The sequence below is a fragment of the Sparus aurata genome, chromosome 20, assembly GCF_900880675.1.
Source record: "Sparus aurata chromosome 20, fSpaAur1.1, whole genome shotgun sequence".
In the NCBI taxonomy this organism is placed as follows: domain Eukaryota; kingdom Metazoa; phylum Chordata; class Actinopteri; order Spariformes; family Sparidae; genus Sparus; species Sparus aurata.
In genome coordinates, this window is record NC_044206.1 from 17,539,190 (window position 1) to 17,557,839 (window position 18,650).

General features: G+C 41.4%; 2 protein-coding genes across 23 annotated transcripts in view; both read right to left on the reverse strand.

Moving 5' to 3' along the window:
* The window catches only part of LOC115571000 (calcium-activated potassium channel subunit alpha-1), a 97,051-nt gene extending 90,163 nt beyond the window's left edge, over window positions 1-6,888 (reverse strand). For 11 of the 20 annotated variants that reach the window (XM_030399956.1, XM_030399960.1, XM_030399961.1 and 8 more), the window contains exon 1: window positions 5,861-6,887. In XM_030399956.1, the coding sequence (XP_030255816.1) occupies window positions 5,861-6,094 (234 nt within the window). In that variant the 5' untranslated portion in view covers window positions 6,095-6,887. Of the gene's footprint in view, window positions 1-5,860 lie in introns of all 20 variants that reach the window. The other 9 variants (XR_003981859.1, XM_030399944.1, XM_030399949.1 and 6 more) reach the window with 3 other exon arrangements.
* Window positions 6,889-7,581: 693 nt separating this feature from the next.
* Window positions 7,582-18,650, reverse strand: part of LOC115571561 (disks large homolog 5-like) — a 37,115-nt gene continuing 26,046 nt past the window's right edge. For all 3 annotated transcript variants that reach the window (XM_030401009.1, XM_030401008.1, XM_030401010.1), the window contains 10 exons: window positions 18,342-18,506; window positions 18,074-18,257; window positions 17,525-17,673; window positions 17,045-17,215; window positions 16,740-16,936; window positions 15,502-15,645; window positions 15,192-15,319; window positions 14,858-14,967; window positions 11,625-11,734; window positions 7,582-9,236 (listed from right to left, as the gene is read on the reverse strand). In XM_030401009.1, coding sequence (XP_030256869.1) covers window positions 9,133-9,236; window positions 11,625-11,734; window positions 14,858-14,967; window positions 15,192-15,319; window positions 15,502-15,645; window positions 16,740-16,936; window positions 17,045-17,215; window positions 17,525-17,673; window positions 18,074-18,257; window positions 18,342-18,506 — 1,462 coding nt within the window. In that variant the 3' untranslated portion in view covers window positions 7,582-9,132. The remainder of the gene's footprint in view (window positions 9,237-11,624; window positions 11,735-14,857; window positions 14,968-15,191; window positions 15,320-15,501; window positions 15,646-16,739; window positions 16,937-17,044; window positions 17,216-17,524; window positions 17,674-18,073; window positions 18,258-18,341; window positions 18,507-18,650) is intronic.

Below are 18,650 nucleotides of genomic sequence, written 5' to 3' on the forward strand. Positions count from 1 at the left end.
ATGATGCATTTTAAGAGAAAATATTAAATATATTCAAAAGAAATGGCGCTCTTTGCTTACAGTGGTCAACGCAGTGCTGCGAGCTAAACGCTAACATCGGCATGCTAACGTTTACAATGTCTAACATCTTACTCTGTGTTTCATGCTGCCATAACTGCCATAAATTTAGTATGCCGAGAAAATATTTAGTATATTCCACTACAAAATATGTCTGATGCAGCGTGTCAAAATACCAAGATGTCTGACCAGGGGTTAGCGTGCTTTTCCAGCTAGCAAGCTCAGACAAACGACAGCTCGGGCTTCCAAATCACCTATTTTAAAAAATAAATGTTTTCAATGTTTCAACTTTCTCATCGTCCAAGCGTTTTTCTTTTGTATAACTCATGGCGCTGCTCTCGCAAAGACATACTTTGTAAAGGCATCTGCAGTTTGTTAAGTAAAATAGAAAAAATTGTGCGTTCAGTGTCTGCTAGCATGCTACCATTTGCTGATTGGAACTTAACACAAATGTTTCTCTCGGGAAAACGGATGGGCCATCCAAGTTGGAATTCCAAGTCGGAGCAGAATCCATGTAGCCTGATTTCCCCAGATGACATCATAGAAGTATGGCGACGCACGTAGTAAACAATTGCTTTCATCGATTTTTGACTTCATATAGCGTTTGTTTTTGAAACGTGCAGTAAACACAACTCGTAGTTGTCATTTTCACTCCCACTCCTCCTTTGAGTGCCCTCAGCTGTTAAATCGGTCGCTGTAGTTGGCGGTGAAGTTGGCGGACTTGCCGTTCAAACGCCCGGTTGCAGTGAGCGCGCATGTTTTCCCGAGCAAATGCACCGGGAACGCACCAAAAGTTGAACAGATTGAAATGCTGACCTGCCGATGGCCCCTCGTGAGAAGTCAGGGAGTCACGGAAGTCTTTAGAATTTATTATTCGAGGGATTTACAAATTCATAACCACTTTGTCAGAGGAAATGTCAGAGAGGCTGAAAATACAAGGGTGAACACAGGCTGCTTTCAGAACACCACACAGTGACCAATGTCACATCTGCTGCTGAGCAGGAAGTCCACTGTTGGATGTGTAGTGTAACAGACACACACAATCCTTCAATGAACTGTGGGGCTGGAAAATGACTGATAATCTGCCACAGCTCGTCATCCTCCCATCCACAGTGCACTGCCATTTACAGCGAACACCGTGTCTCCTCTTCCTCCCAGACAGATAATAGCCGTCATTCATCAAAAAACCCCACAAACGACGAGTTCCATCGATTACCATCAGACTACTGGGAAGGCAGAGCGGCGGAGATGGAGGCTCGGTGTCAGCGAGCTGTCAGAACAGAGGAGAGCGGGGCAGCGAACGCCCCGCAGGACGGGGGGGAAAAACAAGCTGAAAAATCAGAAGGAGGAGGAAACGGATTATCAGCTCCCATCTATGAACAATGCGCCATGTTTGGGCTGCTAATGACATGCACAGACGGGGAGGGGGTGGGGAGGTGTTCCTCCAACACAACCTGCCACATCTCACAGCCCGAGACAACTGCATAACCGAAAGAGATTTACTCTTATAATGAAATCCTTTTTTTTTTTTTTCTTCTTCTTTTTTGCTTTGCTAGTTGCTTAGCAACAAAAACACTGATTCATATGGCACATAGCGTATGCGCCTGACACTGCATTTCTGACACTTTCTGGAGGAAGGTGGGTTCGTGGATGACGATAGAGAGGAAGGGTGAGAAGAAGACGGGGCAGGAGTCCAAGGAAAATGAACGCCAGGAGAGCAAAAGGCGGTGATGGGGAGGGGGAGAGATTGAAAGTGAAAGGATGACCCCGTCTGTGACTGACTCCCACCGAGTAGCACAACAGGTTGGTGGAGCCGAGCGGCTTCACTTGGCAAAAAAAAAAACTGTGGAGAGAGAAACACACAGATCCGACTGCGCCCTTGCATTCGCACATGAACAGTGTTGGACCAAGGAACAACCTCATCCTGAGCTTATTTTCACAGATGTATTTCTGTTGCATTCCTGAACATCTATAAATAAAAACCAGGATGCAAGCTGAGGGAGGTTTTTTTGTGCCTTCGGTGATTTATCAAGCAAAAATATTACAAACATTTGCTGGTTTTCTGCTTCTCGAATGTGAAGATCTGCTGCTTCTCTCTGCTTTATGTCACTATATCACTATATTACTAGGGCTGCACCGTTAATCAAAATATAATACACGAATCCCGAGAACCTGCGATGTCTGATAAAGACAAAATGTATTACAACGCAGGATTAAAATGAATAACTAAGGTGCTGCACAGTCGTCCTGGCCCACAAATCTTGTTCTCCACATGTGAGAAAACCTTTCTGTTTGGTTCAAACCCCAACATATGTCACATCTAATGTTTAATAGGTTTTTTCACTGTTCAACCAAAAAATGATCATTTCGACTAATGAATGTTTAACAACGTCGTGCAGCCGTGATTGTCACCTGAATATCTTTAAGTTTTGAATTGCTGAGATCTGAGGACATTTATTGGTCGTTTATTTTGTATTTTTAAGAATTGCTAATGAGAGAATCGTCAGTTGCGGCCCTAGTTGTTTGAAATTTCAACCACAGGTGGACTCACGTGGGGTGCAGGGTGCAATTGCCTTGCCTGGTGCCCCCATGTTCGCTGCTAAAGTGCCCTCTTGGGTGTCTTTCCAGAGGAGAAAATGTGAACAAAGTGCCCTCTACGTGACGATGTAATTACACAGTATGACCACTATTAAAACTAGTGACAAAGCCATCCTTATTTAGGGACCAACAAAAAAGTCAGAGTGGCTAAAAACAGGGGTTTCTTTCAAAGCACGGACAAACACATTCCTCCAATTAACATCCTGACTGTGGGGCGGCCAAAAAACGTGCCGTTACAGCAGCGACAACGCGATGAAGCGCCCTCTCTTCACTATACATCTATCAGGACTTTCTTCCTGCTGGTGCCCTTTCGCCCCGGCCCCTCAAACATCCCAAGTCCGCCACTGGCTTCAACCAAAGCACTAAGACGATACAGACGTCTACATTAAAAAAGAAAAAGGTCGGCCTCGTTCTGCATGCAGCCTTTCTTCCTGCCCGTCTCAGAGATGAACGCACATATACTCCATCTCTATCAGCGGACTCCATCTTTGTCCTTTAGCGTGTGAGGAAGGTTGCCAACTTATCAGACGCAGCCAAACTGAGCCTGATTTTTTTGGTTTCCCTCAGCAGGACTGCCGGCGGCCGGGGCCTCGGGGGCAGATGGTGTCGTAACAATTGCGAGGCGGAAAATCTAGTGGCAGTCTGCCTTTACTGTTATGAAAATGATTTCTGGGGATTACACCGCGGCATGAGTGTTAACCTCCACACAGGCACTGCAGATGCACACCGCCGGGGAAGGGAATGTCGGCCTGGACAATCCATGTGGCAGCAGCTGACTGTTTGTCCTGGACGGCCAAAACTATTCCTAACTTTTGGAAACGTGTCAAGCGGACGGGGCTTCAAGCTGCAAGTAATGACGACCTCAGGCCGTGTTGACGGGAACATACATCAGTGGGGACTGCACGAGGAAAAAGTTGCACAAGTAACACTGGGCCTTAAACCAAGAATCCCACTCTTCTAACCTTTGAAAAGCTGGAAAGTTTCTAATCATTTCTGCTTCTTAAAATCTGAACTGTGGGTTCATTCAAGTCTCAAATGTTTGTGAGGGTAACGGCATTCAGAAAGATTTTTCTTTTCTTTGAAAAGCTGGAAAGTTTCTAATCATTTCTGCTTCTTAAAATCTGAACTGTGGGTTCATTCAAGTCTCAAATGTTTGTGAGGGTAACGGCATTCAAAAATATATTTAAAAGATTCAACATCTCTTTCCAGAAATGACCTCTCTTACTCAGATAAATCCTCAGCACATGGTCGCCGAATAGCTGCGACGATTAATCGATTAGCTGTCAACTATTCAGTTAACCGCCGGCTCTTATGATAATCAATTATTCCAAATCTTTCAAGAAAACTAAAGTCACGATTCTCTGATTCCAACCTCTTAAATGTGAGGACATCGTCTCAGGCTTGTAGAAAAACACCAATAACATTTTTTCTGAATTTCTGACATTTCAATAGACCAAACCAATCGAAAACAGACAATGATAATAACTTCAATAGTTGCAGTCACGATAACAATATTATGGTAACATCTCACCAAGATTTGAAAATGCCTGCAGTCGAATCTGTCTTTAACTTTGTTTACTGATGTTTTGTCTCTTATCTAGCAAATAAACAACCCTCAAAATACAAGCGTAGGGATGTAGCGCAAAAGTCGGTAACCATAACTGTGAAGGAAAGTGTACAAAACTATATTTATTATAAACAGTCTCCAGAATTTATATCGTTATTTTATACAGATATAATATCGGACTTTTTCTCTTCCTAATTTCGGTATCGCGATCAACCCCGATATCGAGTATCAACCAACTAAACAGGCAGATCAAAAAAATAATGGACTAATAAATGTACAATGATCATGGTCTTGTTAACTGTAGACCTGCGTCACCAGGACTGATTCTGCCGGAGAAAGAAGTTTCAGCTAAATATTCATAGCTATGTTTTTTTTCCCACCGTCTCTTGTGGCCTGGAGGCAGAAGTCTGGATACTGCAATGTCTAACGTTGATACAATATCAATAACGGACACCACTGTTTTGATACCACAGGGAAACATTCACATTGAGTCCATTAAATGTTTGACACGTGACACTGAGGTGCAGCTTCTCTGTTCTTGGCTGGCAGCAGAGAACAGCAGAATCACTGTAGTGAAGATGTAATATCAGGATGTTTTTTTACTTTTTATTTTTAGAAACACTTGATTTTTCTCTGCAGATCAGGCCCGTGTGTGTCGACTTGGTGTATCGAAACTTCAGGAAATGCCGATCGAATCGGTTTCAGAGATTCAGAATGGACACTTATCGACGTGACTACACACCTTTTGTGGTGAAGTTTAGTTTTGTCACTCTGTAGTTAACAAAAAGTTGCTTCAAAGAAGGGCTTCTTAAAAGGGGCACTGCATAGTTTTGGGGGAAGGAACTGACAGATTTCTTTATGCCTCAAACAAACTAAATAATCAAACTCTCTTCATTTTCATGCCTAAATAAACAAACTGAGAACTCAAAGAACAACACAATCTCACACTGTTTGTTTATGTGTGGCGGACCCTGCCACCTTTTCTAGCTTCAGACAGTGTTCTGGGGACCTTAGTCTCATCCAAGAACAGCTTGTTTATTCAGATTAGGAAAAAAAAAATGTGCTATTATCTCATATTGTAAAAAGTTCTGAGTTTGGATTTCTTCTGTGAAAGTGCCCCTTTAAGAAGCAGAAAAGATGGAGTAAGACACAGACCTATTAAACTCCTGCTTGGGTGCATTTATTTAAAATCCAGCCAAAAGAGAATGCACAAATAGTTGTGGGGGGAAAACAAAACACTTTAACCTGCTTGTATATTGGCTCACTTTCAGAATCGGCCCTAATGGTCCGACCAACAGGTGTCAGCCGCGCTTCCAAGTTAAACACCTGCCCATCATCCGGCCAGAGTGAAGCTGCTTCAGTCTAATGGCATCTCTGAGTCTGTGCAGCGGCAGCAGAGTGAATTATTCACGGTGATGGGGGGGCCCTCACACAGATTTAATTAGGGAGCCTCATTTCATAAATCAAACTGGACACATTGTTGTCACGCACTGTTTGGCTGTAATATAAAACCCCCCACCTCTCCCCCCAACACACACACACACACACACACACACCTCTCTCCCTCTCTCTCTCCCTCCTGTGATGAATAAGTCATCTCACTGAGGTGTGGTTGCTCTATGAGATGAGCGCACTCACCTTCTTCTTGGCGTTACAGTGGCAGCACACAGTCCACAGGTACTTGAGAGTTCTCCACAGGAGGATGATGAAGAGACCCCCAAAGAAAGTGACCATGGACGAGGCGAGGAAAGCCCACCACATCCGCTGGCCGTTGCTGTCACAGGGCACATCTGGCGAGAACGGGATGATCACGCTCATCTTGGATATGTGGATGGACGGGTCCGGGTTGAATTTATCCCGGTTTTTCGACATTATCGCTTTCTGGTCACTTGCCCAGCCCCCGCCCACAACAATCAGAAAAAAAAAAAAAAAAAAAAACTCGACCGGGGTGGGGGGGAGAGGTTCAGGCGCTTTGGGGAGCTCCAGCCAGCGCCCCCTGACGCCCCAGCGGCTCAGCCATGTTTAAGTCAACCACCTCCCGCTCCTCTCTGCCTTCTCATCTGGCTCCTCCGAGCGGTGTGAAAAGTTGAGTGGAACAGCGAGACACGCGCACAAATAAATATATATTTAAAAAAAAAAACTTCCTTTGAAATCAGGAGATCACATCAGTCGTGCGCCTCTCGGTGCGCGTTCATGGCTGGACTCGCGCGTCATCCTTTTTGAATCGTGCGTAAAAATCACATTTTATTTTTTTTTTGTCCTCCTCCAAAAAAAACCTCACAATTTCCCGACAGCCCCGACGGTTAAAGCGATAAAAGTGTTAATTTGGACACACCGGAGGAGCTTGCGGCCGACAGTCGATGGATCCACTCACTGCTCCACCTTGTTGAGCAGCAGCGCAGCTCGCAGCGGCTCCGCAGCGCGCACTGTTGAATGCGCTCCCCGCGTAACGACAAAAGAAAAAAAAAGAAGAAAAAAAAAAGAGAAACGCTCGCAGTTTACCGATATCCTTCGAGCAGACGTCGTTTGTCGACAGAAAATATGTCGGTTTCTTTCAAAGAAGCGGGGATTCAGTTGCTGTCGCTCCCCGGGCTCCGGCGGCCGCCTGTCACATCCGTTCGTCGGGAGATGGCACCGCAGATTTACAGGTAGCGGGGGAGGAGCCATCGATGGCAGACGTCGATGCTTATCTGGATGTCTGGTTATTTATAGTGAGCGCCTCGTCAATTTTTGATGACTCTAACTTTGTGGTTACGCATGTCTTACTTCGAAACTATCGCTTCTGTCGAGACACGTTTTTGTCTTATAACAAAGAACATCCGATAAAAACCCAACTTCAGACTCGGTTTTATGTTTTATTACAGGTTAGAGTTTGGGGTGTTATATAGCTAAATTACGGGAGATGCATTAAAGGCAGCTGGTTATAAAAGAAAACACATGTAGACATCTATTTTTGGAGATTATAAAAGAAAATTAACGTTTTCATAACGTCTGTGTGTGTTCAGGGTTTAAAAAACCCAAATCCTCTTAAAATGTGAACTTAATACTCAACAGCAGCAACATCTCCAGCATATTTTAGCTCTTACAACATTATCGCTGTCCATCTGATTGGAATCTAAACTGTCTGATATTATACATTTACTGGGAAGTTGTCAACAAGACAATAACTAGGTTTCCTTTCTGGAATAAGCAGCTATGATGAAGTATGAAAAGAGATAAAGACATCTCGTTTCTCACCTTCAGTGGATGGTAGCTCCGCCCCCTGGTGGAGGAAAAGTGCATTGATCATTGAGGCACAGCTTTCTATCAGACAAGCACGAGTCAATCTATGGTTCAATGGAAAACACAGACAGCCTTCATTCAAGTAACAGAATCTGTTTTTTAATATTTTATAGAAATATTAACCTTCATTAGGAGAAAACCTGACCTAAAGTGTTTCATCCAACTCGAGCGTGAAATGTTGACAACGTGATCTACTGAAAAATCCAAGAGGTGTGTGTGTGTGTGTGTGTGTGTGTGTGTGTGTGTGTGTGTGTGTGTGTGTGTGTGTGTGCTGAAGTGTTAAGTTGACAGAATCAGAAATGAAATATCCCTTCTTAAAAGTCTTAACAGAGACAAACAAGTATTGGCAAAACCAGTAGAACACAAACTGGGACAAACTGCGCTGAGACAAACACACCTGCAGTTGATTCGTACTGGAAGATGGAGTGTTAATAAATCCATAAACTACAGAAGCCCAGAGAGGCAAAGGAGAAAGGAAATCCTGATGGTCCACGTTTTTAAGACGAATCTAACCGGTTTTCTCTCCGGTGTTTATGACTTAAAAAAACCAAACAAAAATAAAATGCTTTGACAGGAAGTGTTTTAAAATTTTAAATTAATTTAAAAATAAAAGAATTGAGGAAAAAATGTCACAATTTCTTTGTATCAGCCCAAACTTTTTTCTTTCCCCATCAACGGCACATATGAAAAGTTACTTAGAAAAATGAACCTTAAAATATTATCTTGGAAAAAAAAATGTTTTCACTTGCTTCACAGATTTGAAAAAAAAAAAAATAATAATTGAAGAAAAATAAGAAAAAGAATAGGGAACTTAAAATATTATCTGGGTAAAACCTTTTTCTGGCCTGTTACACAGATTTGAAAAAAAAAAATATGAACTTAAAATATTATCCTTGTTTATAAGTCATAATGTCAGGAGAGATAAAAAAATAAATAAAAAATAGATTGGAAAAATGGATTTGAATTAATAATTTGTATCTCCGGGCTTCCGTAAAGAATGAATAGTGATTAGCAAATATTTTTCAGCTTGGCACAAATTTTTTTTGAGCAGTGAAATGATGTCAACAGAAATTTTTTTTAAAAACACAAGACTGCAACATAATGTGATGGTTGGAAGCAAATTTGCACCGACCGCTCTATAAATAAGAACATTAATTGGAAAATATCATCCTTCCTATTAACTAGTCAACTACATTTGTATAACAAAAGGTTCATAACCAACATCTTTGATTTGATTAGATAAATTAAATGGCAGGAAAAATAAGTATAAATATAGAGAAGGGAACACGGTGGTCCACTATATCTTCACTTCAAGAATAAAGTCTTCAGCTTGCATCGATGTGGTCCGACATGTTTGAGGGACAGAGTGGGATTAAAGGAGTGCTACTAGATATGAGGGGAAATAAAACATTCAAGTATTAAATACTAGTGTAAACAAATCTATCTGTAGTACAGTACATTACTATTGCAGTGGGAATATTACATGATCATCATCAGTGCTGATATTGCTATTTGTGAGGAAGCAGTTGAGTTAACCATGATGTCTGTTAGATGTACCGATTCTGTGTCCCGTAATAATAATAATAATAAAAAAAAATCTTCTTGACGAGTGCTGAGAGGAGACGTTTCTATGGTGCTCCATCTGGAATCCACAGTACTTTACTCTGCTCCTGCTCCACGATGGTCATGATCTGAGTGCAAATGTAGGAGACGCTGCCGGCCTGGACGACGCCTGCAACACAGTGAGGGTGTGGGAGGAATATTTACAAGAGGAATGTTCAATATTTATGTCAGATCTGGCTGCAACAAGAATCTCAGAGCTGCAAAATACAAATTATTTTTGAAGTGTGAAAAGCATTCAAAAAAGATAGAGACACAAGAAGGATGATTTGAAAAGGATCAAAATGATGCAACAGAACCAGAGACTTCATCTTTTTTTTATTAAAAGCATTCTTCCTTGTCAGAACCCGGTGCCTACATTACCCACAATGCAAGTGACATCAAGCTATGTCACTTGACTCAAGTGTTGAGGCATTTTACCATAATCCTCACAGATCCCTCTGAAGGCTTTGTATCTCTTTTCTCAAATTTGCATTTCTTTACTCCACAAGACCTGTAAACAGACTTTTTTTTTTTTTGCAAATTATTGGAGTTCTTTAATTATCAAATACTTAAAATGTGACAAATACCGAAAGATGTCCAACATAATTTATTTTAGACAGGGCTCGTCTATCCGACCAACAGTCTGAAACCCAAATACACTGACTTCACTATTTTATGAGACAAAGAAAAGCAGGAAGTGACTGAGAACATAGATCTATGACCCAGATTGAAAAAAAGTTGTGATGCTGTGTAGATATATTAATGTTGCTATGGTGACAGTGGGGCATGGGTGATGCGGCTGTCAGTAGGACCCTAAAACTTTGCTACACCTTTTCTCCGTTTCACAATGCAACCCTGGTGTTGTAAAATAACAAATGATTTGCAAATCTTTCTGACCTTTATTCAATATAATATAAGATAAAGACCAGACATTTAATTTTCAAACTTATAAACTGTGTTTTATGCATATATAGGCAACATAAATACTACTTACATAAAGTTGTTGTTGTCGTTGTGGATGTTACTGTTTTTTTATTGCTATAGTTGTTGTAGTTCTTGCTATTGCTGTTATGGGTGTGGTTGTTAGTTATTGTTGTCATTGCTGATGTTAGTTATTGTTATAGTCGTTATTAACACAGTTCACAAATTATAAATGTAATGCTTCTAACACACAAGAGAAGAAACGAAGTATCCTGCTTTTCGGATTCAGGCTTTAAGGAGATAATATTTGGCGTTTTGCTTGAAACAGTGACTTACAATTGATCTATTATCAGAAAAGTAGTCGTAGATTAATCTGCACAAGTTCCCAGAAGCCAGTGCAACTTCTTCATTCTGCTTTCTGTCAATCATCTCAGTATTTCAGAGCTATAAATACCCTCATGGACAAACAGGATTGTAAATCCATTCATGAACTCTGCCACCAGACACTCAGATTGATGACTGCTCATAATTACAGTTCTCATCGTCGGGGCTCGTGTGCAGAAGTTGGCCGGCCACCTCTTTTCTGTTAGAAGGGATCAGTGGCGGTATGTGTTCATTTCCAAAAGCCCTTCCACATAAATCGCCTCCCTTTATAGAGTCATTAATCAGCCTGACAGTTGGGTGTCTCGGACTGGCTGCTGCTCCAGATACCAAAACTTTAACTGAAGATATTGTGCTCTAAAAACCTCAGACGACCTCCAGACTCACATTGGATAAACTAGACCATATCTACATATTACACTTGTTACCAAGACTTCTGTAACTGGGTAGTCTAGATGAGTCCCCTACTTTATTTTACTATTTGGCAGAAAGGACCCTTGATATGCAACATATTCTGCCTTAAAAAGGTCCAGTTCACCTAAAATACAACTTACGACTGATCTTTTAGGTTGTATTAGATTTTAGGCTTTGAGATTTCCGCTGCCAGCCCAGCACAGTGGAGATATTCGTCATCCTTCCATTATTTATGGTGAAAGTTTTCTTTAAATTACATTTGAAGAACTCAACTAGACTGAAACGAGGCCAGGTGTTGACATATCGGTGAAAAAGTCTTTGTTTCATGGGCAGGTGAAGCATCAGAGACAGGAATTTAAGTGACCACAATAAATCAAAATCATACATTGAATCTTTTGTCTGATCCTCACATTTACTTACGGTAGAATTATCAACAGACTACATTGAGGACAGTCCACGGTGACATCCCTGGATTAATCTGGATAAGTGGAGCTCTGCTGCTTTATTTTCTGAAATGTAATTCACTCAATACATTGTTCACTAAAAGCCTCCACTGCACTGAGGCAGAGAAAGCTGATCTTAAAAAATCCAGCAGATTAAACCAACATAAGGTAAGGGATATGTTTTTTATAATTTAGGTGAACTGACCTTTTAAATGTTCAGCCGTGCAATAACACAATAAGGGCCTCATTCAGTACGTTAACAGAGCAATGATGTCTTAAAATAACCATAATTATTACTGTGATTTGTGTATCCACGCCATCTTCTGTACATCACAGAAAAACAAGTCATTTCCACCAACCTGTGAAGAAACGGCTGTACTCCTGCTCTATTTTCTGCGCCGCCTCAAACTGCTCCTTGGAATGTTTCTGTGAGAGTTTATCCCGCAGGTACAGAGGATCCTTCTGCTCTCTGAGGACACAACAGCAGCAGCAGCGTTGAGAATCTCACCTCACACACACACCGAGTCAAAACAACGTGCGACATCACAGTTTGTCAAACAGAGCAAATCATTATAGAGATCTTCAGATCAGATAGAGATTACACAGAATGTACACACATCATTAAAACAGTTGTGATCTCGTATTGTTTTAAAGCTTCTCTCTCTAGTTATATGTTTTTCATTAGGGTTTTTTATTGTTCTGTGATTGGATATCTTTATTGGCTACAAAAATGCAGATCAAAGGTTTAGATGTTAATTCAAATTGTACTCAGAATCCAATTATGATTGTACAAGTAATACAGTTATACAGTAATTTGAGAAGATGTACCTAGTTAATTCCTCCCCTGATCACAATACTAATACAGTCGGTGTGTATGAAGGAATGACTGACGCTGTTGTATCTTTTGTGTTAGAGTTCATCTCACTGTCTTTTCACTACTAATTGTATTAAAGCGTACACAAAAAACAACTAACATCAACTACTCACTTATGGCTACAAAATAAGAGACAAAAAACACAAAGTAAACAAACTGTAGTATAGGTTCGACTCCTTGATTTTAAGCCTGTTAATAAAAAGTAAATTTTCTGGAAATTCTCTTGAGAATAACCAGATGGGAATGTCTGTTTTTGGCTCATCCAGTCAAATAAACGCCTGAACTTAATCCAAAATCCCCTAAATCTAACTCAAAATGATGCAACATCGTCAGCAGATGTGCTGCATTAAAAAGGGAAATTTTAATATGTATGATACAGCAAAATCTCTAGTTTCTATCATCAATCCTAAACACACAGCTAAAGAGGTTTTATGAGATCCATCTACTGCAAACCCTTCCAGCCCACTGCTTCACTCCATATCTGCACACAGACTTAAAAAAGAGTCACATGACTAGTCGGTCCTCAGTCTTCATCCACTGGGAGCCTCTGACCCAACCTAGAATCATACTCCCGTCTCTCCCTGGCACTCAGCATGCAGTCAACATATTGGTCTGCTGATGCCTCCCAGAGGATAAAGGAACCAAAGAAAAAGCTCGAGCTCCTGTCAGTCGGTGTAGGCAGTGGGAGGTGTGTGTTTTTGTGTGTACGAGGCGGCTGCGGCGGGTGGGGTCAGTGAATGTTTTAGCCACCCACACCACGAACCGGAGCCACAGGCCCCCGCAAGCTTCTCCCCGGACAGCTGGCACTCAGCTGATGACAGCGGAGGCTTAGCAGGAATCAATCTCCACCATGTTTGCCTGCTGCACCACTTCATAGATTTGTGGGCGTGGGTGTGTGTGTACGTGTGTGGCAGAGAAAGCCTGTTTCTGCCAGACCTGAGCGTGTCTTTATGTGTGTACCATGCTGAGGGTTCAGCAGATTTAATCTTCCCAAGCGATTAGAAATAAAAAAAAAAAGTGGAGGGATCTTTGAAATATCACAATCATCCTATCAAAAACCCAGCAGGTGGTGGGAGAGAGGATGTGGTTTCTGAACTACTGACACTGGGATCAAATCAGGTTGGTCAATTCGTTTTTGTTGTGTCTGCAGGATGAATATGATTATGAAAGCAGCAAGACTTCTAAAGAGGACAGTTTCCTGAGAGTCTGTCTCAATTGGGAGAAAATTATGAGGAAAAATTATATTTCTGGGAAGGAGAATTGGCATCATCACAGACATGAGCTTTTGTTTTTGTTTTTTGAGAAAAATGAAGCTGAGTCATCCTAACATCCATCTTCTAACATTGGTACTGGGCCTGTACCTTTTGAAATCTCTGTAATCAGTTTGTAAGGCTATACAAGTACTGAGAAATTAGTTGATAAACTAGCTAAAAATACTTTTGAAGCAGCTACTTTTCAAAGACAAGAACCTTTTTCATGTCGAGTAGGGTTGTTTCGTAAATCTGTACACTTTCAAAGATAAAAAGATGTACTGAAAACAGTTCAGTTATGTTGTTTACAATTAAAGAAGCACCGATCGATGGGCCAGGGACTGGAATCGTCAAATTTCAGCATGACCAATCAGTAGTCATATTGACAGGCACTTGATAATATTGTTACTGTGACTTTGTTTGTCCACAATAATAGAGTAATAGCAGAAACATCGGTATTGGCATCGGCTGTCAGCTAAAAAGTAATAAGCCCAGAATTTCACAACTGGTGCAGCCAGATCTAAAAGATCTTAATGTTGCACTTTTGATTGCACATAAGTTTAATGACTTAAAGGAACAGTGTGTAACGATTTAAGTAATTTATTAACTCAAATCAACGTCTTCGTTCAGAAGTAAGTCCTCATTGGTGTACAATTACCTCTGCCAACAATCTGACTTATCCTCCTGAGCGAAGAATTACCTATCTGAATATACATAGCACGGGCAAGCTCTATGGAGGCCGCCATGTCTTTCCGGTTTTAAAAAAAACTATGGACTGCCGAGAGGGACACAAAGCACTACGTGGTACTACGTAGTAAGGCTGAACGCGTTTTCGCTCAGAGCCAGCTTGACTGCAGAACTGAGAGGGAGCTCAGCGAAAGCGCTCGTCATTAACAATAATAATAACTAACTACATCTTTACCTCATTACTTGAATCAGTAGAAATACTTGACACTGTTGGGAAAGAGTCCATATTTTGAAAATGAGTTTCTTGTCCGTCAGGGCCACCGTAGCCTCCGGAACGTCTCCAACGTCTTCAGAACGGGAGGGGTGAGCAAAGGAGTGTTGCAATGTAGAACCTCACAGCTAGATGGCGCTAAATACTTGATAAATTACACACTGTCCCTTTAATTGGCTAACCGCAAACTGGTAACTTAATTAGATGCTACAGAAACTGCTGTGTTTGTTGATGACTTATGGGCAGTAATACTTTTGTAAGAAAATAATATTTTGTGCCCAAACTTCTGTAAAAATCATATTTTTTCCCAAACATGATATTCTCATAAAAAGCCTCCAGCATCAAAATGTGTCAGTGAAGGCTCTGAACTTAGGGTGACGTTTGGTAAACTGCACTGCCACCACAACACAAAGTGCGCATGATATACACTTGACATGTTTTCAGGCAAGAAACAAAAAATTTCTGAAATAAAACAAAAAAGAAAAAGAAAACAAGCATGGGATTACTCACTTTATCTGCTTTGCATTTTTGTAGCGAATGAATATGACGATTGGGTAGATGTGAACGCTGTGAAGACGTTCGATGGCGTGAGGGGCAATGTCAAGTAAACAGTGACAGTCCTATGAGAGAAAATGACAGCAAAAGACTGCATGAGAAATGGGGGATGATTCAAAGCAAAATGTTGCAGAAAGTATTGCTAAATGATAAATATGTTTCTCACAATTAACATCTAACATTAAGCTGCATTTTGGATTAATTGAACTCAGGCGTAGCTGCCAGTTCAGCCATATCTGATTATTTCCAAATGCTCTCGATCTTCTCGTCCTTAGAGAGACGAAGTTACCTTCTCTGTGATCTCTTTTATCGATGCAACAGTTGTCACATCAAAATGGCCGCTCCTCCGCTTGTAGTCGATGAACACACAATCCTTCACTCCTCGCTCTATCGCTTGCTGAGATGCCTTCATGATCTCTGTAATTTAAAAATTCACACTGATTTCATTCCCTCTAATTTTAAAAGTAATGTCATCATCTAATCTTTAACCTTCCTGTGAAGCTCTTACTGACACTCTACAGCATGTCACCAATGATACAAACAAGACCTTCATGAATAAATAAACTAGAAATAGACACAATCTGTGTGTACGAGCTCACCGGGCAGACAGCGACAGAATTCAGCAGGAGTCTCCTTCACCAACATGTCTTTACAGGCCTCCACTAATGGACCCAAGACCAGCACTGGTCTGGGGGAAGAGCACTCCACCCTCTGAACCCGCTGGTACATCAGGCTCACTCCGTCTGAGGAGGAGATACAGATCAGCTGCTCTTTAATAACCACCGTTATGAATTTATGTATCCCAGCAAAAGGTTCTGTCGAGCCTGCATGCTTTTTATAGCACCCCCGTTTTGTGGCCACACTTTTATACCTGGGAGAGCTGCCTGACGGATGTGAACACCACTAATTCGAGGTTAAGTCATTATACAGTACATTTGCTTTCCTCAGAGAGATGTTTTTATCTTGTCACGACAGGAGCTTGATTACTGAAACATGCAGATGTTAATGTACTGTGCTTACACTGAGATAAACAAGTAGAGAAAACTATATATCTAATGAAGTCATGTACTTAAGAATAAGACTCAACAATCAACCATATTTCCCAAAGAAGAACTGGTACTCTTTTACTCCAGAGACAGTTATTTGTATTTTTCTACACTATACTTATCTGGCAACCGCCTGTTACTTTGCATATTGAAGTTTTTCGATCTCACACCTCACTGCTGTGGATTAAAATGAATCTTGGTGGGTTTTAGAGAATGAACTCAAGCTGTTCTAGACTTCTCTCTTATTGAATTTTCACTCCTTGCTTTGTTTTATTCCTTTAAAGCTGAAAGAACAGATGCTCAAAGATTTGACTTGTCTTTTCATTGAGTACATTTATTTTGGAAAATTCCTGCTAACATTCAAATTTAGAAAGCAGGACACTTGTCATAAAAGCCATGTTTCTACTGCAGGGACAACAGTCTAAATTAGGTTCTGGGGATATTATTCTACCACCTGGTTTGAGGGAGGTACCCTCTGAATTATAGGAACTTTGGGGGTGGGGCTTCCAGTGCTGACCATTTTGTGGCTGGTCAAGTATTTGCTGGATTCCATTTTATCCAAAATCCGCTGGGGTGAAAACAGAACTCACTTTTTCATCATCAGTGGACTAATTTGCTTAATCTATTCTGGTCTTTAGACCACGAGGGAAATGCAGACAACACCGGGAAGAAGGACCCTGTCAGTTTCTAGAAAAGTAGTTCCTAAGACTACAACTTTCAGGTACTATGAGTGGAAATCTAGAATCCACCACAATTACTTGTTAAAGCTGCCTCTGTAGATGATTCCTCACCCTCTGTGATGGGTAAAGAATCTGTGCTTATGGCGTCCAGAGCCATCAGTTCCTTCCCGTCTTTGGACCCACTGCGTTTGTGCTTCAGCCTCCGGCGGAAGAAGGATCTCCGTGCAGCAGCGGACAGAGTCTTGTTGGTGCCGTTATCGTCTTTCATGTCGGCCATGCCGTGTCTCCTGTAGAACTCCTGGTCCATCCTAATGGAGACACAACAGCACATTCACATAAAGTGCAAAAACACTCTGTAGTTATCTTAAGTGTAGATGCCGATGAACAAAGGACTAGACGACCTCTCCTGAACTTACATGTATTTACTTGGAATCTGCCCTTTTCCAAGCTTCTGTGCATTCTCGTCGAGTTGCCAGGCCATCCAGTAGCCGAAATTGCCATTTGGTAGTGTGTCTTCAACATACAGGATGTCATCTTTGTTAAAGCTCAGTTCCTGCTCCACTTCTGCCACCCTCTCATAAAGTGCTCTGACAAGAGATGAACAATGAGCCATTACGATGGATGCAGTTGTCTGACCTTTCAACAAGGACATAACAGCCTGAGAGACACCTCGACAGAAGATTAAATGGACTGCAAGACAGAATTTGTGTTTTAGACTCAACCAAAAACACAAAATCAAAAAGGTGGTATGAATATCTCAACGCATGTTTTGTTAGGCCTCTTAAACTTCACATAAACATATTTTTACAAAGAGGGGGATGAATTGATTTGCATTAATATATGTGAAATCAAACAACTGAAGCTGAATTGGACTGCTTGATGAATACTTGAGGTACCTTATGTAAAACCCATCTCCACAGGACTCTTTGATCGCAGAGAGGTCTTCCACGCAGTTCTGGACCTTGAATGTGATCGTTTCAGCTGGTTTCAACATTTCCAGGTAAGCCTCTTCTTTCGTTTTGTTCTTCATGCTGATGCCATTGTACTGTTTGAAAACATCAATTACTCAGCTGATAAAAGGACGCTGAGCTCAGCTGCCAACACAGAATGACTCATCATTTCCAGTAAAAGCAAACCAAACAATGCACAAACAAACTGCTTTAACTTAAGTTGTACTTTACCCACCTATATGCAACCAAATCTGCTAAAATGGAGCAGTCCTTGAATATTTGAGTATAGAAAGATTTCCTTCAGTCTCAGATAATTGTGGTGACTTATCTTTTGTCACTAGTGTAATTTAGGAAGATGAAGTGATCGACTGGATGAAGCACAGACATACAAAAGGCCTCCGGAGGTCATTGTTCCAACATTGACTCTAGTAAGTCTTTTTAATTGTTCACATAGCATCGATAGTTAATTAAATCATTGCTAAACACTGCCGGTACCTCCAGTATCAAGTCTCCAGGCAGCAGGCCATCAGGACTCCTAGCAGGACTGTCGTCATCCAGACTCTCCACAAAGATGCCGTAAAGGTTTCCTCCACAGATCTGAACTCCCAGCTCCCCCTGGATCCTCTTCAGCCTCACCAGCCGAGGCTCTGCAGCCCGCCGCATGCTTGAACCAGGAAGCCTGAGGACAAAAACACACAGTCAGGCTTTGAATTTGTCTGTTCACAGCATACAAACAGCTGTATGAGTGATGCTGCAGTCCTACCTGAAGGAATTTTGAGGGCTGGTAGCAGGAGTCGTCTGTTTAGACGGTGGCGTCATGGTGCCCTCGTCCTGCTCGCTCAGCGTATCCACAGTGGAGTGATTGTCCGGGGTGGTGGCTCCGCTGTCGTGGGGAGTCGGCTGGTTGCTGATGGACTCCATGCGAGAACTACGGACAACAGGAAAGAGGCCAATGTCTTTTTAACTCTTTGCTAAATTACTAAAAATGAAAACTTTTCAACAAGTTTAAGAAATAAATGTCAAATTAACAACAAACAGGGATTCAAATAAAGATACAAAAGTTTTGCCATAC